The sequence below is a fragment of the Engraulis encrasicolus genome, chromosome 1 (genome assembly GCF_034702125.1).
Source record: "Engraulis encrasicolus isolate BLACKSEA-1 chromosome 1, IST_EnEncr_1.0, whole genome shotgun sequence".
NCBI lineage: Eukaryota > Metazoa > Chordata > Actinopteri > Clupeiformes > Engraulidae > Engraulis > Engraulis encrasicolus.
The window spans coordinates 10,951,345-10,975,530 of record NC_085857.1 but is presented as its reverse complement, the minus strand read 5'-3'; the positions used below and the strand labels follow the sequence as shown (position 1 = coordinate 10,975,530).

At 44.3% G+C, this 24,186-nt stretch overlaps 3 protein-coding genes and 1 long non-coding RNA gene across 6 annotated transcripts in view; 2 read left to right on the top strand and 2 right to left on the bottom strand.

The window, feature by feature from the left end:
* Positions 1 to 5,033, bottom strand: part of mtif2 (mitochondrial translational initiation factor 2) — a 17,708-nt gene extending 12,675 nt beyond the window's left edge. The window contains exons 1-5 of one of the 2 annotated variants that reach the window (XM_063196478.1): positions 5,010 to 5,033; positions 4,322 to 4,498; positions 4,033 to 4,174; positions 2,906 to 3,077; positions 1,632 to 1,792 (exon numbers count right to left, since the gene is read on the bottom strand). In XM_063196478.1, the coding sequence (XP_063052548.1) occupies positions 1,632 to 1,792; positions 2,906 to 3,077; positions 4,033 to 4,174; positions 4,322 to 4,489 (643 nt within the window). In that variant the 5' untranslated portion in view covers positions 4,490 to 4,498; positions 5,010 to 5,033. Of the gene's footprint in view, positions 1 to 1,631; positions 1,793 to 2,905; positions 3,078 to 4,032; positions 4,175 to 4,321; positions 4,499 to 4,939 lie in introns of both variants that reach the window. The other variant, XM_063196469.1, reaches the window with a different exon arrangement.
* Positions 5,034 to 5,125: 92 nt separating this feature from the next.
* LOC134447178 (protein enabled homolog) lies at positions 5,126 to 10,305 on the top strand. Its single transcript, XM_063196524.1, has 5 exons — positions 5,126 to 5,259; positions 6,445 to 6,609; positions 8,163 to 8,245; positions 8,907 to 8,973; positions 9,368 to 10,305. The coding sequence occupies exons 1-5, from the start codon at positions 5,230 to 5,232 to the stop codon at positions 9,566 to 9,568; spliced, it is 546 nt and encodes a 181-aa protein (XP_063052594.1). The 5' UTR covers positions 5,126 to 5,229; the 3' UTR covers positions 9,569 to 10,305.
* Positions 9,964 to 24,186, bottom strand: part of LOC134447164 (gastrula zinc finger protein XlCGF26.1-like) — an 18,361-nt gene continuing 4,138 nt past the window's right edge. The window contains exons 2-10 of one of the 2 annotated variants that reach the window (XM_063196512.1): positions 23,833 to 23,950; positions 23,550 to 23,717; positions 23,391 to 23,452; positions 23,235 to 23,301; positions 22,285 to 22,507; positions 21,901 to 22,045; positions 21,270 to 21,585; positions 13,325 to 13,590; positions 9,964 to 11,672 (exon numbers count right to left, since the gene is read on the bottom strand). In XM_063196512.1, the coding sequence (XP_063052582.1) occupies positions 11,324 to 11,672; positions 13,325 to 13,590; positions 21,270 to 21,585; positions 21,901 to 22,045; positions 22,285 to 22,507; positions 23,235 to 23,301; positions 23,391 to 23,452; positions 23,550 to 23,717; positions 23,833 to 23,841 (1,605 nt within the window). In that variant the 5' untranslated portion in view covers positions 23,842 to 23,950 and the 3' untranslated portion in view covers positions 9,964 to 11,323. Of the gene's footprint in view, positions 11,673 to 13,324; positions 13,591 to 21,269; positions 21,586 to 21,900; positions 22,046 to 22,284; positions 22,508 to 23,234; positions 23,302 to 23,390; positions 23,453 to 23,549; positions 23,718 to 23,832; positions 24,118 to 24,186 lie in introns of those variants that run through there. The other variant, XM_063196504.1, reaches the window with a different exon arrangement.
* Positions 17,214 to 18,697, top strand: LOC134447330 (uncharacterized). The gene is made up of 3 exons (XR_010034590.1): positions 17,214 to 17,395; positions 17,527 to 17,685; positions 18,415 to 18,697. It is a non-coding gene; the product is annotated as an uncharacterized LOC134447330 (long non-coding RNA).

The following is a 24,186-nucleotide window of genomic DNA, read 5'->3' as shown; positions in this document are numbered from 1 at the left end:
ACCCTGGAAGGCCCATCGTGTTGTGTGATGCCCTCTGCCGCCATGGCAACCAACTGGGTCTTGACTTGATTATCATATTAATTAGCCTATTAAACTGCTTCTACACAAATAAACTTGCCCTGCCAATACTGCATCACCTATAATGTACAATTCCAGGCCACTTTATTAGAATAGCATGAAAAAGTTGATTTATTTCCATAATTCCATCAATAATGTTAAACTGTCATGGATTGTAGATGCATGGCCCAGTTGTTTAACTATTCCAATCATTCAAGTTTTTCTTTTTACATAATTTGGCCTTCCAGCTCAAAAAACCCATGAATTGGGAAATTCGCATTATTAGAGTATTGTAATAAAATCACAATTTTCTTCATCAAAATTCGTTTCACATCAGTGCACATCAAATCAGTTGAAATTTGGTACTTTCTACATAACATGCAATGTTCAATACTTGGTTAGGACTCTCTCTGTCTTAATAACGGCCATGATGCGTTTAACATTGAAGTCAATGGCAAAAACAGTGCATGGGAGTAATGAAGGCCAGATATCCTTGATGCTTTGCCGTCAGCTGTTCTTGTTTGTTGACCTGGTGTCCCACACTTCACTCTTCAATATACCCGTAGATACCCATGCTACGTTTTGGTGTTAACTCACCAGTTTAATTCTAACTCACCAGAAATAAAACCCCATTCCTTTTCAATGGGGTTTCATTTCTGGTGATTTAGAATTAAACCGGTGAGTTAGCGACAAAACGTGGCATGGAAATCTACAGGGTATATTGAAGAGTGAAGTGTGGGACACCAGGTCAGCTATACAAAAACAGCTGACGGCAAAGCATCAAGGATATCTGGCCTTCCATTACTCCCATGCACTGTTTCTGCCATTGACTTCAATGTTAAACGCATCATGGCCGTTATTATTAATAATATTAAGACAGAGAGAGTCCTAACCAAGTATTGAACATTGCATGTTGTGTAGAAAGTACCACATTTCAACTGATTTGATGTGCACTGATGTGAAACAAATTTTGATGAAGAAAATTGTGATTTTATTACAATATTCTAATGATGCGAATTCCCCAATTCATGGTTTTTTTGAGCTGGAAGACCAAAATGTGTAAAAATAAACAATTTAATGATTGGAATAGTTAAAAAACTGGGCCATGAATCTATAATCCATGACAGTTTAACATTATTGATGGAATTATGGAAATAAATCAACTTTTTCATGCTATTCTAATAAAGTGGCCTGGAGCTGTAATGTGTTGTGTAAGGTAAACGTGTCTAGTTTCTCCTTGCCTTGCCATATAATGTAACACAATGCAATATGATACTAAGTAAATGATTAGCCCCTATTGGCAGTTCTCTATTCCCTATAATGTGTAATGTGATGAGTAATAATGACTAACCAGGAATGGCCCCTATGTGCTGCGTGATACTGGGTGATGTGTTGTGTTGGCCACAGAGGTCTTTCCTTTTACTTTATTGCTGATGTACTGTAACCGAATGCCATGAGTATAATGTGCATGATTACCCAGGAAGGCCCCTATGTGCTGCGTGATACTGGGTGATGTGTTGTGATATTGCTGATGTACTGTAACCGAATGCCATGAGTATAATGTGCATGATTACCCAGGAAGGCCCCTATGTGCTGCGTGATGCCCCCGGCCTCGGAGGCGGCCACCTGGGTCTTGCGCAGGCTGTCCAGCAGGGTGGTCTTGCCGTGGTCCACGTGGCCCATGATGGTCACCACCGGCGGACGACTCACCAGCACCGCCGGGTCCGCCGGGGGCCTGCAGACGGACAGCAAGACGTAACAACGTACAATGACATAGGTGACAAAAGCTACGTTTCCACCAAGCAGTACGGCACAGTACGGTTCAGTATCTGCCAGTTTGGTTCGGAATGCTTTTGGTACGGTTCGGTACAGTTGTGTCTCCACCACAAAAGGGACTATAGTAACCTCATCAGGTACAATGCAGTAAATGAAGTTAACAGCTCAGTTAGCAACAGCTCAGTTAGCAACGATGCTGTCGAGAAACACACCACAAACAGACAGGCAGACAGACCTCTTTTGCAAGTTGCTTTTGAATAAAGTATCTGCTAAATATAATAGTGTGTTTGTGTGTATGTTTATGTGTATGTGTACGCACTAGGGCTGTAATGATACACCCAACTCACAATTTGGTTCGTCTTTGCAAAACACAGCACCCAAACAATAACGTAAAAATAAAGGATATTACTTCACCACGGAGAAACAGGCTATCATATCATGCTGAGATGCTGATCACAACATTGGCCATATCGGACAAGAAACACATTCTTTCAATGAAGAATACACGTGCGCTCCAACCTCCCACTCACTGTGTCTGTAATTTAGTTAGCAACGATGCTGTCAAGAAACACACCAGACAGACAGACAGACCTCTTTTGCAACTTGCTTTTGATGAAAATATCTGCTAAGTATAATAGTGTGTATATGTGTACCAGGGTACATTAACTTTTTCCCTCACCGGCCACTGTGGCTAGTGTTTTTACCAATTCACTAGCCATTCACCTATTCTACTAGCCACAATTTTGAAATTAGTTTTTTTATCATGATGATACTGTACATCTAACTTCAGAAGATGGGTTGCTAATGCAAGAGGATGAGTGCATAGCTTTCTAGATGGAAATAAATCAAACAAATAGGCCTACCAACAGAGTAACTGAGCATTTTCTTTAAATTAAATAGAAACAATTGATACAAAGGGGGTCAAATACTGTAGATTATGAGCCACATTGGCTAGTGACACTGAAATTGTTACTAGCCACAGCCAAGTTTTACCAGCATTTGGCCGGTTGGCAGGTGCCAGTGTCAAGCCCTGATGTGTACATGTGTATGTGCTCCACCACGTCCCACTCACTGTCTGTGGACGTCTTTGTTCTCGCGGACCTTGACCTCGGCCAGTTGCCTGTACTTGTACTTCATGCCCGAGCGTTTCACCGCCTCCTTTACCCACTTCTCCTCCAGGTAGGAGTCGGGCTCCAGCTCGTCGATGTCGGCGTCCGTGGTCAGCAGCGCCTCGTACACATGATCTGGGGAGGGATCAGAATCAAAAGAATCAGAAGTCAGGGTTTCCAACAGCACTATATATGCTAAGGTGCCCACCTTGGCAACAAACACTTACCACCTTGACCAAGTCCCCTGAAAACAAAGATTTTGGGTTGTGAATGACATTAGGTTTTTCCTATACATTATATTTCTTGTAAAACTGCACAGCGCAGCCTTTACAATGATGCTAGTATCAAGTGTCTCTGATACCAGCTAACCTCACCACCACCTCGATTTACATTACATTACACTGATGTTAGGTTAGCTCTGCCTTGCTCAAGGACACTTCAGCCATGGATTGGATGATATTCACACCTATAAACTTCCAAATTCAAGACCGATATGACGCCCGCCTTATACATTATGCCACGGCTGCCCCCTGCACATACATTTTTTTCCTGATCAGGCAGTCATGGACTAACAGTTAGACTGAGTTATTAACCAATAACAGTAATTAATAATAGTAAGTCACCTTGAATTGAAGCGTTAAAGAAAAGTTTAGCAGCTAATGTAGTATAGCCAGGCCGCGCCCTCCTTACGTCGTAACACCTTCGGCGTTGCTACTAGTCAGGCCAAGAGCAATGCAAGTACTTTCCGAGCACCGGAGAACTCGGGAACTCCATCCACTTTGTAGGGAACCAATAAAATTTGAGCAGCCCCAACGTCCTTGGATAGAGGCGTGTTCAAAGCAGTGACGTGGTTTCAGCAGAAACGCTCTATTGGGACTAAGAGAATGTTTGTTTTCAACTACGGTACAGCCTTTTCTCGTTCTCTTTCTTTTCTCGACCAATAGCAAACCAAGGGAGGTGGTTCAACCATGCCGTTTGGGAAACATTAATTCTTATGCTCTAGGTCAAGCCAAGTCTCGAAGTCATTTGAAAGTCAATGATAATCAGGTTAAATGTAGTGGTGTGGTGTCGAGATGTACTGATGTCATACCAATGTCTTTATTCATGGCCTGGGCCAGCTCAGACACAGTCATGCGCTGCTTGATCTCCACTTCATGCTTCTCCTGTTTGTCCATTTTAGTTGCTTTGGATTTGGGACTGTACTTCTTGCCTTTACCACCTGATGATTTGCCCTAGGATGACACACACACACACACACACGCACACCTGTAAAATGTGCAAAAAGACAACACACAACGCCACTGTTTCCTGTTCCATAACAAATTAGCATGGCAGTTTTACCCTTTCATGCCACTGTCAATCCAGCTGATTAGGCCTACCTGTTTTGCTGCCAGAAAGCGGGCCTGCAAGTACGTGAGTGGAGGTGGAGAGGGGACGTTGTTGTAGACCGCATAGTAGAGCGGATGTGGTCGGGAGGAGAGGGCTACCTCCGCGGCTGTGCGAGGAGCGGTGATCGCCCTCCTCATCAGGACCGCCATCCTCTTCATCCTCCTGAACTGCAGGAATAACAGAGGAGGTTCAGCCAAACGTGTTGAGGCTGAGATAGCGATATTGTCTTAGCCTGGAAGCGGATTGAGTTCAACTGGAGACGTGTTAACTGTATTGTTTGTTGACTAACAACAACATGCATCGTTGTGCCTGTATTCTGTACACAGGAAGGATGAATGGCCACTTTACAGGCTCAGCCAAGCTCAAATGGTGTGTGAGAGGGATGTGTCATCATAATAGGCAGATAACTGGTATGAATTGTAATTTGAGGCAAGTTCTACCATTCAAACGATTCCTTCCGATCAAGACAATATTAGATTGTGTAAAATTATCCTTACTGATATGACAGCCCGTCAAGTCAACCACATCATGCCATATGTGCAAGAGCGTAGACTGCTGCAACCCACGTTTTATTCATCCTGGGATTTATTATACAGAACCCAACTCACCTGAGTCGTGTTTCGCTTACAACAAAGTATCAGTCCATGTTCCGAGGCCTCTGAAGTTGTAAATACGTACATAAAATTATGTGAAGTACAAATCCCCCGGCTTCAGATGTCATCATAAGGGCGCCGCCATGACACATGCCCCCCATAATGCTGTTCGGTGTTACGGAACGTCACAAGTGACGTACGCTCCCGTCAGTTCAGCTGGTTTGCTTGTTTTCATTTCATGCAGCTGTGATACATGTTTGATTAAAAGCCGCGTGTCCCCCAAACTGGAAATTTATTTCCGAAGGATGAAGCAACATTGTGGAAATTCCGAAACGGTAAGCATTTTCTTTCTTCTGCTGTTGCTGCCAATCGCCATTATGAAAAAAGTAACGAGGCTACATGCAAGCTAATTGCTAAATAGCATCACTACCAAATCTGCTTTAGTTTCTAGCTCTGTAGTTTCGGTTTACACATGTAAATAAATGTGCTTCATTTCGGAGGCTAGTTTCTACGCTGCACTGCTTGACTCAGTTGGCTATTCTCTTTTATGTCGCTGTGGTATGTCTAACTCTTTCATGCGATGATCAGCTATCTGTACCTTCGTGCTGTGCATTTTGACATCTATCAGTCAACCAAAATGACAAAATAATTGAAACACCTGTCATTTTAGTGTGGGAAGTTTCAGAGGACCAGCCTGTTGGCCAATCTTCATCAATTGCACAATGCCCCAGTAAAGTGATGTGTATGTTCAATTAGCAGGGTAAGAGCTTAGTATTGCTCAAAATGTTGCAATGCACACAGCATTATGGGTGACCTATCAGATTTCAAAAAAGCGAAATTCTTGATGCGCGTGTAACTGTTCTGAGCATCTTTGACCAAGACAGTAAGTCTTTGTGATCTATCAAGAGCCACGGTATCCGAGGTAATGCCTGCACACCACCAAGAAGGGCGAGCCACATCCAACAGGATTAACTGTGGATGCAGGAGGGCGAGGCATGGTCCCACGGATGCCTGTGCTGTGTCACCGGCATGGTCAGGGACTGCAGAATGGCTTTGTTCCTATTCCACCCTTTGTTATCCCATGTAGAATGGTCAACATTTCCTATAAACACACTCCTCAACCTTGTGGATGGCCTTCAAAGATGAGAGCTATGGGTTAGGAATGGGATGGCAATGTCAGTTAAATTCATATGTGAGTCAAGGCAGGTGAGCGCGCATACCTTAGTATTAGCATATGGTGTATATACCATACTACCAGAGATTCTTTAAGTATATAGAGATATGCCAACATAATAGGTTTCTATGGGCACCTAACATGACCAGGTTCCGGTCTGCCTAAAGGGGCGTGTCATAATGCTCCTAGCATTGAATAGAACAGTCCTCAGGTCTGCCTAGGTCTGCCTAAAGGGGGATTTCCCCCCCAATAATAGAACCAGGAAACAATGGGCCAATGGAACCTCTCTCTCTCTCTCTACTCTCTCTGATACTACTCTTCCTCTTGATCTTCTCCTCATCAATAGGACCAGCACCTGCGGCTGATGCTGCTGCAGCTGGACAAGCGTCTGGTGGAGCTGGGCCAGGAGATGGGCTTCCAGGAGAACCTGAACCGGGAGCTGAGCCAGCTGAGGAGGGAGCTGGAGGAGAGCCTGGAGGAGAGAGAGGACCGCCTCGCACAGGCACACGAGGTAGGAGGAGCGCCTCGCACAGGCACACGAGGTAGGAGGAGCGCCTCGCACAGGCACACGAGGTAGGAGGAGAGAGGAGAGGGGGACCGCCTAACTCAGGCACACGAGGTAAATGGGGCACCTAAGTCTCCACCCTTTCCGGGCGGCTTCTGGGGCTGGCAACGGAAAAACTTTTGACTGGGCTGTAATGGACTGATCAAAGCTATTTTCCGGCCCACATCGCATTTCCCCGTCGATCACACATATGCTGTGCCTCAGAATTAATAACAACCAATGGTGTGCTTGTTGACTTCACTTGGCAAGCGATTTTTGAGTTGTGAGTGTGCAAAAATATGTAATTATTTGGACTACACAACAGACGTCGCATGTCCGACGTGCAGCCACTTAAGCCACGGTGCAGCGGTAAGGTTGGCTGTGCCTCGGTTCACGTCAGATATGAGAGGCACAAGTGTAGTCTCCAACACAGTTTTGCACAAAAGCTAAAATAAAGTTTCTTGCGTGCCGAAAATGAGTGGTCTTGCGACGCAAATCCAAACCTTTCAAATTCACTGTCATCATATGTGAAATCCGGAGCACATGCCAAACGGGATGAGGATTTAGCTTGACTCGCTCCATTAACTCGCATTCAAAATTTTGCGAGCTCCAGCCCCATGGATCGGAAGTAGAAGGGCGTGACTTAGGTGCCCCATAGAGAGGGAGGACCGCCTCACACAAGCATTCGAGGGAGAGTAGCCAGGTTCCAAAAAAAGTCCTGTCTTTAGAGTGTAAGAGCCTGGAGGAGAGGGAGGACCGCCTCACACAGGCACATGAGGTAGAGAGAGGGAGAGGGGACCGCCCCGCACAGGTCAGGCATACAAGGTAGGAGGACCGCCTCGCACAGGCACACGAGAATGAGAGTGAGAGAGAGATCGCACACGCACACGAGGTAGAGAGAAAGGGAGAGGTAGACAGAGATACAATAACAGCCTGGATGAGAGGGCGAGAGAGAGAGAAATGGAGTAAAATGTTCTGTCTTTAGTGTAAGAGGAGGAGAGGGAGGACAGCTTCACATAGGCACACGAGATAGAGAGGGGTAGATGGAGAGACCATAAAAACCTGAGTGAGAGAAAGAAAGAAAGAAATCGAGTGAAAAGTCCTGTCTTCAGAGTGTAAGAGCCTGGAGGAGAGGGAGGACTGAAAAATAAAGATGTATTCAGCTTCCTGTCCTGTCCTCCAAAATGCCAGCTAAGTTATTTAATTGGACAGCTACCCACACCCCTGAACTTGATTGCTTAACCTAACACCAAGGGAGCACTGACATTTTTGTAAAAAAGGCTACAGGTTTTGGCGGGAGCTAGAGAACCCGTTGTTTTCCTTAATGGGCTATTTCATGTACTACTTTCGGAATTCCTTGACAGTTCAAGATGGCATGACTTAAAACAAGTTGCAGACGTTCACTTTAAAGAGTAAGAGCGTAAAAGAGCAGGAGGATGAGGGGCAGGAACATAACATTTCTATTGTTATTTTGTTTTGCTTGTTTGTCTTGATTGTGTTGTTTTCCCCCTAACCAACAGACAATCAGCTCCTTGGAGAGGGAAAAGCAGAATCTACTACAGCAGCTGCAAGAGATCCGGAATCAGAACGAGAATGAGAGCAGGTGACTTTTACGTTAAACTTCGGCTTTTTTCGCACATCTCAGCTGGCTTCATTGCCTGATGAAGGTCTAGTACCGAAACGCCGTTTATTAAAGAAAGAACAGCGAAATGGTCAGTGTGCGGGAGTTTCTTTAAACTATAGCAGGTGACTTTTAAAATTATTTCTCCTTTAATTTGCCGCATTGAGGCTATTGCCTCTTCTCCAAGTGAGGCCAAGGTACGACAGAGAGAACCATTATAAAATAAGTAAGGGTTTATGTTATAAGAAACTCCTGGTATGTTGTTGGGAAAGCATGGATGCTCAATGGGGATAGTGCTTCCAGAGAATCGTATATGAGAGTGAGATAAAGCAGGCGGGTTCTTTTCCGGTATCCACTTTACGTCGGGTGAACGCCCCTTTAGGAGTCCTTCGATTAGGAGACCTTCGGAGTCTTGAGGTAGAGAATAAATGGAGTCCCCTTAGCGCTGTAGATGGCGGTAGTGCACGTCTTGTGCAAACACCACGAAAAGAGAAGAAGAAGGAGGAGGGACAACGCCCCCTTAAGAGACCAATTTTTGAGCACACGCTTTTGCATTGAGTGGGCGTGTTTCGATTCCTCTTATTTTATATCCAACCTCTTTGATGTTAGTCTCATGCTGCTGTTCTTCTTTCCACCGGTGTAGCGACCAAGAGGAGAAAAGACAGCCATGCCCCCACTCTCCCCAGTCAGACAGCGAGGACAATGACAAGGTACTCACACATACTCTCTTTACATGTAATGTATAATCATGCAACACTGATCAACAAAGTCCATGGTGCTATATGGAAATCTAATACGTTTTTAAACCAATCTAAATGTACCAATGGCAACAGCACAATTAAATTCAGATTTTTTACTTGTACTGAATATTCAAATCAATATACAGTATTTGCAATTATTTGTGATAATTTGCTCTTTTTTTGGCGGCCAAATCACCATTTTTGATCGATTTGGATGAATTGTGCAGCCCTAGACCACACATGCATGTCCTGTAGCGCTGATGCTACAATCTCTCTCTCTCTCTTCGCTTGTATGGTGCTCATTATAGCCACAATGAAATTGAAATACTAATGATATCTATCTCTTTTCTCTTCTAATGCCCAGGCAGGTGTAAGCTCTCCAAACCCAGACGCCGATGCGCACCCTTCAACGTCCACTTCCACAGAGTCCACCAGCCCAACCCCACCACCTCCCCTGGTACCTCCCAGGATGGCCTCCCTATCAGTCAGCTTGGTGGACTGCAGAGACAAGCTGGAACCAAATGGATGTGTGAACATAGCCAAACACGGACACTTGTTTCCCTGATGAGAATTAGGTGCAATAGAGAGTCATCTTCTCCCTGGGAGGAGAACTTTATTATACAGTGCTCTGTCAGAGTTCAACTTTTTCAGATCATCGAGTAACATTTAAATATTAAAGTTCTCTCAAGTAAACTATTTTAAGTTTTCTTGATCTGAAATACTTATGAGTGACAAAGATGCAAAAAGGGGTAAGGAATCAGTAATGGGCTTAGTACTTTTGCACAGCACTGTATAAAAAGATAAAGTGATCTAGCTAGAATCTCACTGGTAATATACATATACACACACATTCACGATTTGAACTGTGAACACAGCCTGGCATAGATACTTGTTTCCCTGAGGTCAGTATCCAAGGAGCATTTTGGTGAAGAAAGCTGGGGGGGATAGGAGCTGTTAAGTAACATCAGTGCAGTTGCATCAATAAGTCAATGAAAGGTCCTTGCCCTTACCTGCCATTAAAACGAGTGAGTTAGCAAAGGTGTTGGGTTCCAAACCTGGAAGGGAGGAAGATCCCTCCCTCACTCCCTAAAAAGTGTACTCCTGCAGTCTGTCATTCCTGATTGGAGAGGCTTATTCAAAACCATCGAAAGCCAGACGGGGAGCTCTAAAACAAGGCTTCCTAGAGGTATTCTAGTCCCTTAATGAAGGACTGTGCCTCATAGGCAAATATGTAAATATTAAGTGTAACTTGTACTAATAGTACTTATGTACAAATAAATAAAATACGTTTTCGGCTTAGAATGCTTTCAGTGTCCTTTTTTTTGCTGGGCTATGACTGTCATGGTGGTATCGTCAAAGTGGTTTGTAGTACACTCACACACCATACACATGCTTAACCAAGGAGGATTTATTGAGCATTTTCAATAGAGAATTTACACAGAATGTATTTAGAGTTATTTATTATTACCTGAGGAGCATAAATCACCTTTCCAAAGGTCCAGGCTTAATGTTACAATTCCAGTAAACAAACCTAGCTACCAGTATAAGGCAGATCATTGACTGGGTCAAATCTATAACATAAGACTGTAGACATGGAGGATGCATTGACAACTACCTTGTACTCCAGCACTGAACTGAGGTCACTCAAAACATGAGCGTACAGAGTACTAAACAAATGGAATACGTTCAACTGATATTTAAAAAGCTGTGTTTTAATACACACTTGTATGAACCACTGTGTGCCTCAATTCTTTTTACTTCTTTCAACTGTTTTCAATATTAATTGGGTTTTCATTTTCCCCCTCAATGATGACAGTGACAGGTTTACAACTGATCAAAAACTGTGGTGTAGGACACAGCGGGTGTTCAACAATAACGTCTTCATTAACATAAATAACAAATAAACTGACATTCAGCAACAAAGATTGAACTGATTCATTTAAATCCTGAACAGCAGCAACCAGTAACACACGCTCAACAGAAACTCTCACTCACACATTAACACGCGGATGGACAACTCCTAAAAGAATTTCGGGAACGTGGTAAAACGTAAACAAAGCATGTTAAAGTGCATTAACTCGGTGTGTAAGGGCCCTGAAAAAAAGAAACTCACCCACCCAGGCGCACGTCATGGAGGACAACTCTTGCAAGTACGCAGAGTTTTCTTTCTATCAAGAACGCAGTTTTGTGTAAAACAATACACATCTAAATGTGTCAGGGCCTTACAAGAATGCAGTGCAAAACGTGTAAGACAATGCACAAAAATTGTGTGCATGCCATTAAAAAAAACCTCACACCCACCCACCCACGCAGTTACAAGTCATGGATGGACAACCGCTGCGAGTATTTCGACGGGGCCTTCCGGCGCGGGTCCCGGGTGCGCGCGCGTCTGGTGTGCCTGCAGGCTCTGCGCGTAGGTGAACTTCTGTCCGCACTGGGGGCAGCCGTACGGCTTCTCTCCCGAGTGGACGCGCTGGTGCGTCTTCAGCACCTCGGGCCGGGCGAAGGCTTTGCCGCACAGCGCGCACAGGTGAGGCCTCTCCCCCGTATGCCGCAGCCGATGCTTCCGCAGCGTGATGCCCTGGGCGAAGCTCTCGCCGCACTCCTCGCACCTGAACGGCCTCTCGCCCGTGTGCGTGCGCCGGTGCGTCTTCAAGTGCTGCGAGCAGCTGGATGATAATGACAATAATGAGATGAATAAAGTAGAAGTTATTGTAATTACAACGCTAGTAGCATATAACATGTTTTTTTTTTTTTTTTTTTTTTTTTTTTAAGTGAAAGCCCATTGGGAAACTCCAACTCCCATTGTCATTGTCATTGTGACACAGCACTCCACAGCACACAAGTGAACACTGCACACTGCACACAACGAAATTGCATTTATGCCTCACCCGTGCAAGGGGGCAGCCCTCAGTGGCGCCCCATGGGGAGCAGTGCGGTGGGACGGTACCATGCTCAGGGTACCTCAGTCATGGAGGAGGATGGGGGAGAGCACTGGTTGATTACTCCCACCACCAACCTGGCGGGTCGGGAGTCGAACCAGCAACCTCTGGGATGCAAGTCTGACGCCCTAACCGCTCACCCATGAATGCCCAAGGTTGCAAGGTTATGTACGTGAAAGCTACCAACAGTATGAAATGGAGGTTGTTTGTCAATGGGCTGTGCACCCGAGAGGATCAAAGGGCTTAAGTCAAGTAAGACACTGTCATACATGCAATTACAACAATAGTAGTACGTATGATCAGTTGCAGTTTATATCATAGTAATGGTGTTGTAATTACATCTGTACCTACTTTATTTGTACAGCACAATTCAAACAAGATACGCAACTCAATGCGCTTTAACAGTTGAATTAAAATAAATACGTTGATTACCGGTAACTCATTGAATGCCAGTCATTTTTGAATAATACAAGCTAGCAGTACCAGACCATTTTCAGCATTTTGGGTGTTTTTTTTTCCAAGATTCACAGAAAATGAACTTAATTTCACGTAATGCACTTGGCCATCATTGTCCCTGAACGTTAGGATTCGACTTGGCATGCCTATGCGTCATCTGCATCAAGTGAGTTAAAAAAAGACTAATATTTGGCAAAGGTCAAGACAGTGGTTCCCAAATATTTCAGCGGGGACCCCTTTTTGCACTTCAGAACATTTTCACAACCAACCCCCGCCACCCACCATACTCTTAGCCTAGCAAGGAATTTCTAGCAATATTAGCGGACAAATTATTCATGGAAAATCTAGCCATATTAATGTTTATATGTAATGTATATATGTAATGTTAATATAAGATTGCCTAGGCAGTTTTTTGTCTATTAATATTGCTAGATTTTCTATTAATAGTCCCTTTTGTCCGTGACCCCCTTAGAGTTCGGGAACCGCTTTGTTCCGATGTGGCAAAACGTGTGTAATGCCCCTGGCATCTTGAAACACAGATGACTAATTTGCCTCTCTCAGCTGACAGGGAGTGAGCTCGAGGGCGGGGCCTGGATGATTGGAAGCGGCCGCACCTGCACTACTGCCTACTAAAAGCCTCCAGTCCCAACTACCACTCTCTCTCGGCCCCCAGGCTTCCACGCTGCTATCTTTTTTCTTTGTTTTGGACTTCTCGATATGTAACATGCACCACGCATACACCACATTACATTCATCCAACACCCGTTCTCACTACACCACTGATGACTGATAAATCCCATCTACCCGCTAGTCTAGTTTTGTTGATTGATTGATTGCTAATAATAAAACAAAGGAACGCTGATTACACGTCTCTGTCCCCATTTTTTGTCACGGACTTGTGTTAGTCCATGACACGTGTGTACCTGAACGAGCGTCCACAGTTGTCGCACAGATATGGTTTCTCCCCGGTGTGTGTGCGCTCGTGCTCTTTAAGGCCCGATGTGTTCCGGAAGGTCTTCTTGCAGTAGGCGCAGGCGAACGGGCGCTCCACCTCGTGTGCGGCGGCCTTGTGACTCCTCAGCTGGGCTCCGCTGGGGAACGGGGCGTCGCACTTGGAGCACACGTACGCCTTCTGCTTCCGATGCTCCTTCAGGTGACGCCTGAGCGTCACCGATGAAACGAAAGTCACCTGTGATGATGGCGTTAAACGCAGAGAATTTGTAAGGCAAGGTGGGTAAACCTGTCGCACTTGGAGGACACGTACGCCCTCTGCTTCCAGTGCTCCTTCAGGTGACGCCTGAGCGTCACCGATGAAACGAAAGTCACCTGTGTGATGGCGTTAAACGCAGAGAATTTGTAAGGCAAGGTGGATAAACCTGTTAATGCAGTGGTTCTCAACCTTTTCTGAACAAACACCCCCTTGACCTCATCACAAGCCTGTCAACGCCCCCTTGACCTCATCATTAGCCTGACGACGCCCCCCTTAGTATTAAAAAATGTAATGGACTAATAAGGGCGTTCATGATGGCGTTTTTTCAACCAGGTTGAAAATTTGATAGGCAGCGAGCATGCTCACTGTGTCCGCGTGAAGCATCCTGGTTAGAATTGTCGTTCACGACGCAGTTGAAGGGAGTGACCTCTGCGTGGCAGTCGTGTCACATGGCGTTGAACCATCGCGGGAACAAAAGTTTTGTCAAGCAGCCACGCAGTACCAAAAGAGCTACTGCTGGGCAGAAGACCTCCTCCATGATGTGAGGAATCTGATTGGTGTTCATACCTCATGTGATTCATGTGTGTGTAGTTGAACGTGCTTCATTTTCTACATGCTGAAATGCATTTCATGCTCAAATGCAGCATACTCAGAGTGGTATCATCCATATGTATGGTCGCACAACCCACTTACAACAGTAAAAAAGAGAAACAAACCACCCTGTCGTCAGATGCTCCATCTTCGCCACGTTAGGAGTGTATGCGGATGGCTACAAAAACAGTACTATTCCGCGAGCCGCCTGCTTGACGGATAGAGTAGTGGTTGCGCGCCTGACTTCCATTCGTGATGTCCCTGGTTCGAAACTGCATCGAAACACAGGAAGTTGCTGATGGTGAATGTGGAAACAGACCTGTTGCGAGTGACTTGTGTTGCCTTTTATGTATGAAAGTACAAGAAACAGAGTGGCCTTTGTGGTTGGGGCGCCATGGTAAAGCTACATATTGAACACCTGGGTTCAATCCCCGCAAGATGGGTTGGCGCTCTTATGTCATTTTAAAACTGTCCTATCTGAATGACGACTTTGGTCCCAAAACACAAAATGAAAAGCCTAAAGTGAGTACTAATTAACTGAATTATTACATGGAACTGAAGCCAAATCATCATAAGTTTGACTAAGAGTCGGACCTTAATTCACCGGGTGTTAAGCATGTGTCTCTACCTCAAGACCATCCGATTTCTCTTCGACTGGGAGAGAGAGTCTCGGATTTTGGAAGCATGTGCCAACGTCGGTAAGCGCGTCATGGAATTAGCGACGTGATGATTTCATTCCACGAGAGGGCGACCTGGTACACCCGCTGTCAGAAAAGGTAGATCCACCCACAGACCTATAGATCCACCTTCTTTGTCGCTGTTGAAATCTCGTCGTCCTGATGTGTCCAGCTTGGCTGCGACGCAGTTATCCCCGCCTTTTTAAGACCAAGCAAATCACGTTTTGATCAAATAATTTCCTGCGTGGTTGCGTCCGAGCCTAATGCCCCCAAATGGCAACTAAGCACCGCCCCCTTTCAACTGTATCCTTCTCAGTAAGTGAAGATTTTCTTGCACACCTCCTTGGTCAGGTGCGTAGGAGTGGAACCCCAAAGTCACCAACGTTAGATCAAAGAAAGCTCCCGCACACTGTTCACATTTGCATGGTTTAATGCAACGTTTCGGTCTACTGACCTTCTTCAAGCAATTCAAACCTGGTTTGAATTGCTTGAAGAAGGTCAGTAGACCGAAACGTTGCATTAAACCATGCAAATGTGAACAGTGTGCGGGAGCTTTCTTTGATCTAACTGTATCCTTCTGAACACCCCCCTAGAGCTCCCCAACACCCCCTGGGGGACTGTACCGCCCCCGTTGAGAAACACTATATTAATGGGTTGCCTTCCAAGAGTCATTCATTTATCATGAAGAAAAGAGCAGGACGGGCTCTTCTAAAAGCTGATTTACCACTAGCTCCAGGTTAGCTTACCTGGTGTGTTCCAATAGAGCTCTTCAGCGTTGACGTCAACTTGTATGCGGCGTTTGGACTACCGGTTCCATGGCGATTTTTTACATTGCAAAACGCCATAGAGATTCAGGTTTGGCAAAAATATAAGTTGCACGCCAACAACGAACATTAGCGTGTCCCCGCATCCCTTTCTAGGCCGGAAGGTGACCCTCGAAAAGTGCTTCAGAAACCGAACTTCGCTCCACAGCCTCCGAACAAACAGACATTCAGTTCATAAAAAAGAAAGACTTATATAGAGGATTTAAAACCTCTGTTCGGAATAGTCCGCACTGCAAGGCTATTCAAATTCGCAACGTGTAATGACGAACTACTGTCTCCGAGGCGTATGTAGATATTCGGCCGGCGTAATAATACTTTTCGCCTCGAGAGGCGCCACGGTTGAAGCGTCATCAGAAGGAACGAATCAGCTAACTGCTATGTCAGCTGAGATGAGGAGTAAACGGAAGTAGCATGGCTACCGAAGGAGCTGGTCGATCATCTAGTAGTACCGAGGAAGACGAAATCTCGACCGAAAATGTACAAAAAAAAAGACATCTTCGAAACGCAAGTTGTGTTACATGCATATATCTTCGGTCAAGCATGAAGAAACACAGAATTTCACCAATATACGGTGGAATACATATCGAAATTTTCGGCTCGTTCAATTTCCCGCTTGTCAATAAACCTCCGGTAGCATGTGGGATGGAGAGCCGCATCCTCGGGAATTTCGTCAAACTCCAACTCAATACATTGCTTAAAATGTTCTGCTACGTCTCTGCACTCAAGGGTGACACACACACACACACACACACAGAGATGTTAGTAGAAGTTGACTGACTATCTAGCCCACACTGCTGCACAATCATTGTTTTTTTGTCTAATTCTATGAATGCACGTGTGAATTGGCATAATGTGTTATGTGTGTGGGTGTGAAATTACATTCCAATAGCCTGCAAAACATCCCCATGCCTATAGTACCCCCAGTGTTTTAGGTTTTAGATGTTTAAATGAATCACACTTTGTCTTAAATAGGATAGGGTATGTTTATATGGATGTCAAAGCATGCCTGATGTTGATATGACTCTGAATATCTGTTCAGAAATGTGGCTCCTCAGCCTGATGGCCTGTCTGGTTAAGACACTGCTTCTGCCATCCCATCCCCCGTGCCATTCCCCTACCCCCCACTGCCCCCCTCTCTCACTTGTACACTTGGGATTTTTCCGCTTCTGTCCCTGGGCAGCCTCAGTGACCAGGCTCAAGAGGTGTATCCTGGCTGTGCTGTACATCTGTGTGCTTAACCCCTTAGCACAGCACCTATGTTATAACCTTACTGTCACCAAAATTTTAATATGTATGTCTTAATCTGTTACTCTGCACTGTCATAGCAATGTTGTTATGATGTAGTTTTCAGCAAATAGTGAATAGGCCCGCTGGCAACCCCATCTGCACTGCAGTAAGAGGCTACGGAATGCTTTTTTGGGGGGTGCAACACCCATCGCCATTTTGTTTTTTTTACAATACCACTCCACCAGGAAAAATGTCTAATTGTTTGCCTGTCTATTTATTCATTCTTTTTTCTTTTTTTTTTGTACAAGGCAAGTTGCAGGAAGCAGCTGAAGTAAAGGAAGCCAAGAGCATCCTCATTCACATCAAGGACAGAGACTGTGTGGCTCTGGAGGTGCAGTACCACAGAAGTTGCTACAGAGAGTACACAAGGTTTTTGAGTGAGCCTGTCAGAGCAGAGAAAGAACAGTAAGTCAATCTTAATTTTATATAGAAACACAGTACAATATGTGTCCTATGATTGAGACAGTTTGTTCTCACAACATGGATCTCACAAAGAAAGCTCTCACAACACACATCTTCTTCTATATTTTTGTAAGGATTGGGCCAACATTTGATCTGAGCTACAAGTTATTCTGCGAGAGGGTAATCCGCTAAAGGCTACTGATCAACCAAGAGGTGCTGAGGATGAGCCAACTGAGGAAGGCCTTTATTGCCCTTGTGCAGTCAAGTGAAGGTGTTGATGCTTCAACCTACAGGTAATTGCAAGTCAGTGTATTACGAATTTTGTCAAATCAAGGGAAAGTTCACGCATGTGACTTAAAGGACCACTTCAGTCAATTTCAATATGCTGTTGTATTGCTCATACCCTTAACTTGTCAGTACCCGGTGATGGCACATTTTTCGGCTCAGCCCTTTCCGAGATATGAGCTATTCTAATGGGGGCAGCATTTGTTTACATTGTTTACAACATAGGCCTACTCCAAATATAAAGGGTGTCGCTGTTTGCTAGTTGTCGGCTGATGTGTATAACCTTTTGGATGTTTTTGGGATAAATAAAATGTTTTTTGAAATGTAAACAAAGCGCTGCCCTCATTACAATGAACCAGAATCTCGGAAAAGGCTGAAGAAGAAGAAAAAAAATCTCTAGTACTGACACGTCCAGGGTAGTGTGAGCATTACAACTGCATGTTTGAAATTGACTGAAATTATTCTCTAACATCTGCTTGTCATCCTGCACCTACTGTACTTGTAATATTTTGAAATAAGGAGGATGGCAGTATTCTTGAGTGTGTGATGTTCGTTACAGTATGTGCTTCCCTTGGGAATACTTGGTATTATATCTGTTGCATAGCAAGTAAACTCCACCAATATTATTATTCACTCCGAGTTAATGTGTGAGGGTGCTATTGCATATCAGCGACTACATGAAGCCCCACTATGCTTGTACTGATATGCCTCTTTTTTGTGTTGATTTGTGTTTACAGACAGGATATATTGAAGAAGAGGCTCAGTCGTGATTTTCCTCAGCTAGTGTTCCACACCCCCGCCAAACGCAACACATCTGAACTGGTTTCTGCTGAAACTTGTCGACGAATGCAGTCTTGGACTTGTTACCATCAGGTGCGGAGACGACTCAGTCCAGCGAAATGAGCCAGACAGACAGCGACACAGAAAGGAGGAAGTCAAAGCAACCAACCACAGCAGAGGAGACACGGACACTTTACACAGCAGCTTTGCTTTTGAAGAGGCTGCTTAGTCACAGTCCTGGCATGTCAGGCCCATGGGCCCCCAAACTGCAGTAAACTTCAATCTCACTGAAGTCATTTGCTGTGGCATGCGCAAAAGATGTGTACCTGGATGCTTTCACACAGTTCATGAAAATGCCGGTTCATGTGTATGCCACTTGTTTTGATTTTTTTTATTTGTTGTATAGTTATTAGTGAATAAATGAATACATGAATACCTGAATGGTCCTTATCATTGATCATTAGATTATTTCCATTTATTAATGTGAATATGAAAAGGTAACCTTATCATCCACTTGCATAATAGTTGTTGGTGCTATAAACAAAGCACTGTTACAATCACTTAGAGGGTTATCAATAGCCTGGGTTATCTATAGCCTACTTATTGTAATTGTTTCCATTAATTGCTCAAAACCACAGGATGAAATGTCAATTGCAAAATTGTGCCTTGTGCTGTAAATAAAGCACTGTTTATGATTTATTTAGAACTTATCCCAATCCAGAGATATATGCATGAGTATTATTTTTGATAATTGTTATTATATGTGAACATGAAAAGGTAACCTTATCATCCACTTGCACAATAGTTGTTGGTGCTATATACAAAGCACTGTTTGGAGTTACAATCACTTAGAGGGTTATCAATAGCCTGGGTTATCTATAGCCTACTTATTGCAATTGTTTCCATTAATTGCTCAAATCCACAGTATGAAATGTCAATAGCATAATTATGCTTTGTTCAGTAAATAAAGCATTATTTATTATTTATTTAGAATTTGCCCCAATCCAGAAATGTAGGCACGAGTATTATTTTTGATAATTGTTATTATATACCCTCTTCAAAAGGGTATTTTGGGAGATTTTTATAGGTAGGTCTACAGACAGGCTTGTCATTATTTCAGTTTTTCAAACGGCTTGCCACTTTTTTCCCCGTAAAATCGGCTACGTGATTGGTTTAAAACGGTCACATGGTGTCCCCAGTGGAGTAAAAATCGTCATTCCCTACAGAGGGTAAGATTTCTTACTAAAATGTCACCGTTTTAATTACGTGCACGATTACATGAAGCGGACATTTCACGGTAAGTTGAACATAGCTTTGGTCGTTTCATCATCTAAGGGACCTGCTGTTCGGAAGCTGTGGAGCGAGGTTGAACGAAAAGGGCTGTCACCCTACGGCCTATTCTCATTAGTGGAACGGATCGTATCATCATGTTGGTGTATTCACATGTTAAATCGTGACGATTTTAATTCAATATTGCTAACCCCTTTCTGATCATTAAAACTTCCGAACTACATACTTTCCTTTGGTTGCCATGGGTACAACCTTCCGCACGTACATGCCGGCGCCGCTTCTGTAGTCGCCAAAAGTTTCCGGGTTTAGCATATGGACGCAACATCGTATTTATGTCGAAGTTTGACACAAAATGATCAACCATGTCATACCTACAGCCTATTTTTAACACCCTCGACAGTTTGCGGGGGTTCGCTAAGCGCGTGCTTGCACTCGGAGCTTATTTGAAATTTACCCCTATTCATTCCCAATGGAAGCCGGAAGCCGATAGGAACCAGGAAGTCCTTAAATGCTAACATGAAAGACTACAATCTACTACATGCTTCCGCGTTACTGAAGAACTCTATACTCGTACTTTCCGCCTTTTCCGCCCTGTGTTTGGGTACGCAGGGTGTTCCATTTCTAATCGCGGCGGTATAGTGTACTGTAAATTACCCGGCTAACGCCCCCAAAACTGACATTTTTTGAAGTGTGGAGTTACTGTACACTTTTCACACACAACGGTCGCCGTGTCTGTTACGTAGTTGAATGTCAGATCTGTGAAACGGCTGAATCTCCATGATAACAGCATAGTTTTGATTCCAAAGACCATCGCCATGTGTATTAGAGGCAGGGGTAGCTTTAAAAAGTGTCAGCATAACGAACAGTGCCTTCCGTGATGAATTGCATATTGGCTGTTGGTAAACTCGGATGACACGTGTTCATTTCCGTTAAGTGTATCAGACAGAACGGGAATCGGAATGTACTCGCCTCGTGAATCGCGGAGGGTGGAAAGGGTAGGCTACTTCACTGCACTCAAACAAGGTACACAGTAGGCTACAGAGCGCGAATAATGGAACACATCTCTGGTGTTTACTACTGAACCACGTTCTTAGAATCCCCCCTAGTCAAGTGAATTGTTGCCCAGGTGGCCACCTAAAGTGCGTTGCAATATGCGACCTTGCCTCCTCCACTTGCGCTTGTCTCCTCGTCCCGCCTCCTGGCCCCTCCTCCGTGGAGAAAACGATAAAGTTTCCCAGCTGTCAGCCTAGCCACAACAACTTTTGAGGGACTGTTTTTCATTCACCATACCAATTGCAAATGAGAAAAAGACTCTACAATTGAGCTTTTGCAGGATATTGAAATATAATGCTGTTGTCAGTGATGTCATCATGACATATTACTTCCTGGTACGAGGAGAGAAGCAAGTGGAGGAGGTAAGTGGAGGAGGCAAGGTCGCATATTGCAACGCACTCCTTGAGTATAAAGTGCAGGGAGATTGACTTGACAGTGCGTGCAGGGCACTGGGGTAGTTTTGACTGACCTGACATTGCGGGCAGGGCATTGGGTTGGTTTTGCAGGCGTGTGTAATCAGGTGGGTCATGATGCTGGACTTCTGGCTAAACGCCTTTTCGCAGAGCGAGCAAGGGTAGGGCTTCTCCCCAGTGTGGATATTGTGGTGGTCTTTGAGATTGCCGGCCCGACGGAAACTTTTTCCACACTCTCTGCACTTGTGGGGCTTCGCCAAACTCAAAAGCCTCTTCTTCACTCCTTCAGACGGATTAAGTGCTTCCTCCAACGTCGTTGGTTGGCTCTTTTGTGGAGAGGTTGTTTTCTTGTTGTGTGTTCTCTGGTGTAACCTAAGCGTACGCAGGACTTATGGTTATTGCCTAAGAAATACTGGTCATAATATGGGTAGGAAGTTAGTCTAGGTTGGTCAAAAGTGCTAGCCCGACAAAGTGCCATAAATCATAATAAAACACACACTTCTAATATGTGTTCCTTTACTGAATTTAAGCAAGTGATAATATCCTTGAATTTGAAAGGACACCATAATTGTCCTGGCTTTGCTGACCAACTTTTAGTCTGAAAGGATGGAGCAATTTTACAGTGAATGAGTTATTATTATTATTTTTTTAATTGTGATTAGTTGAAGCAAGATGAATCTTCCATACCTGAGAGCTGACAATCTTCCGAAACTCATGTTACAGACACTACACGTGTGGCACAATGTCTTGGCCCGTGTCCTCCTTTCTTGCTTTGTTTTCTTGGATGGTGAGGAAGTGCTGCCATCATCAGGGCAGGAGTGAACATCTTCACCTAAAATATACCACACCAAATAAATATGGTAATTGAATGAGCATGTAAAAATGATCACTGACTTGCATCAAGTGTATCAATCTTACAAAACTGACTTCACACATCAATATGTTCCTGCTCTACCTTGTAATACCCGCCTACTCTGTATTTCTCATATTTGAATTTGAATTTGCTGTTATTGTCCTATTTTGTCACTTTGTATGAACCCATCTGCTAACTGTAATGCCTTACAAACATACCTCTAGGGTTGTGGTCATTGCCTGCTGCATTTTCTGCATCATCTCCATCACTTGCAAGATTGTCTTTGTTGCCTTGACGAGCATGCCCCGACGTCAATTCTGATTGGCCTGTCTCATCAACAGTCACATCCTGAGGAGGCGTTTGCCTTGTGCCACTCTCAGCCTCGAGCGTTTTAATGCACGCAGGGCTTGGTATGCATGTGGCAGGTGGGTCTGAACAAGTCTTTGGAAAAAAAGATAGAAAGGAACATTCTGCATATACTACATTTACTTGCTTATTCACTTTTTTTTAACATCGTTTCAGATGTCAAAAGTAAAAGTAGAAGTTTAGTGACAACAGTATATCTACCTCAGGAGTGGAATAACATGTGTAACAACTATGTAATATGTGCTGGTGTTGTACTTACGCCATGAATACTTCTACTTTTACTTTTGACAGCTCTGGATATTTTTGGGCATTCTGTGCCTCAATGATCAGATAGGAGAGTCAAGAGAGGACAAGAAATGGATAGAGAGATGGGGTATGGGGAGTCAGACCCAGGCGGGATTCGAACCTGTGTGTCCTAGCTGCCCTTATACAGTAAATAATAACATATTTAAGGGCAGTCATGGCTTTGTAGCCCGAAGGTTGCCGGTTCGACTCCCGACCCGCCAGGTTGGTGGGGGGAGTAATCAACCAGTGCTCTCCCTCATCCTCCTCCATGACAGAGGTACCCTGAGCAATTTCGTTGTGTGCAGTGTGTAGTGTTCACTTGTGTGCTGTGGAGAGCTGTGTCACAATGACAATGGGAGTTGGGTTTTCCCAATGGGCTTTCACGCTTTCACTTTCACATATCCTTGTGTGCCATGCTCTAGTTGCAGAGAAATAAATTCAAGCAAAACACAAGCGAAGAAAAGTTCAGGGCACAGTGTAAGATGAAAACCACCGTCCTTGCCTGTGAAAACTGTACCTTAGCCTGGATGTCAATGTCACTTGTTGGGTGGGAAGTCTGCTCAGGCACATCCTCCTTGCCACTGCTGCATGGAATCAAGGAACAAAAATATGAATTTAATATAGCCTACATGAGTAGCAGCACCACATGTTCAGATTAGACATAGCTTCGTACCTTTTCTGCAGTTGCAGTGGCGTTTGTAGTGCGTTGACATCAGCCGTAAGAGCTCCAATAGTCTGGTTAGGAAGGGGAAAGGACAGCATGGTAGTTCAGGCAGCTCACTTAATATGTCATGTTGAAGTGTCACAAAAAGAAGTGTCACAAACCATTCACCTCGTTGGCCTTACTGAGCTCGCCCTCCTTTTCTTTCAGTCTTTTCTGCAGGTCTTCCACTTGTAGTGTCAGGCGCCAATTGGACTCGATCAGGTCACGCAGTGCACTTAGGAAATCCACCTCATTCTCCCTCAACTTTAACAGGTCTTGTAATGCTGAGTCTGAACCCTCACACCCAGAGAGAAAGAAAAAATACAAGTTAAACAGTGAACGTGCTACTTACTCAGTACAGTAGTACGAACAACAAAACAAACGGAGTGTGCTGTGAGCAAACACAACTTACTGTGTCCATTGTGACTTTAAGTTTTAGCTGTCACATCTCACGTCTCGCCTCGACCGTCTGAAGGGAACTCTCCCCCCACACTGAATTCACGTCCCTCGCACCTCCACCACTGGAAAAGCTGCGATAATTTAATGCATCAAAATCTACACCGAAAGAAAGAGTTCTGTTGTGTTAGTCTTTGTGATATGTGGCATTTCCTGACACAGAACCACAGAAAATGAACCATAGAAACCCCAAGAAAAGTGACTGTGGAGCTAGTTTTCTCTGACAACAAATATTCTTCCTCTGTTGTTTATGGTAGACTTCTTCTTCTTCTTCTTCTTCTTCATTGAGTTATTGGCGGGTTACGCTTTA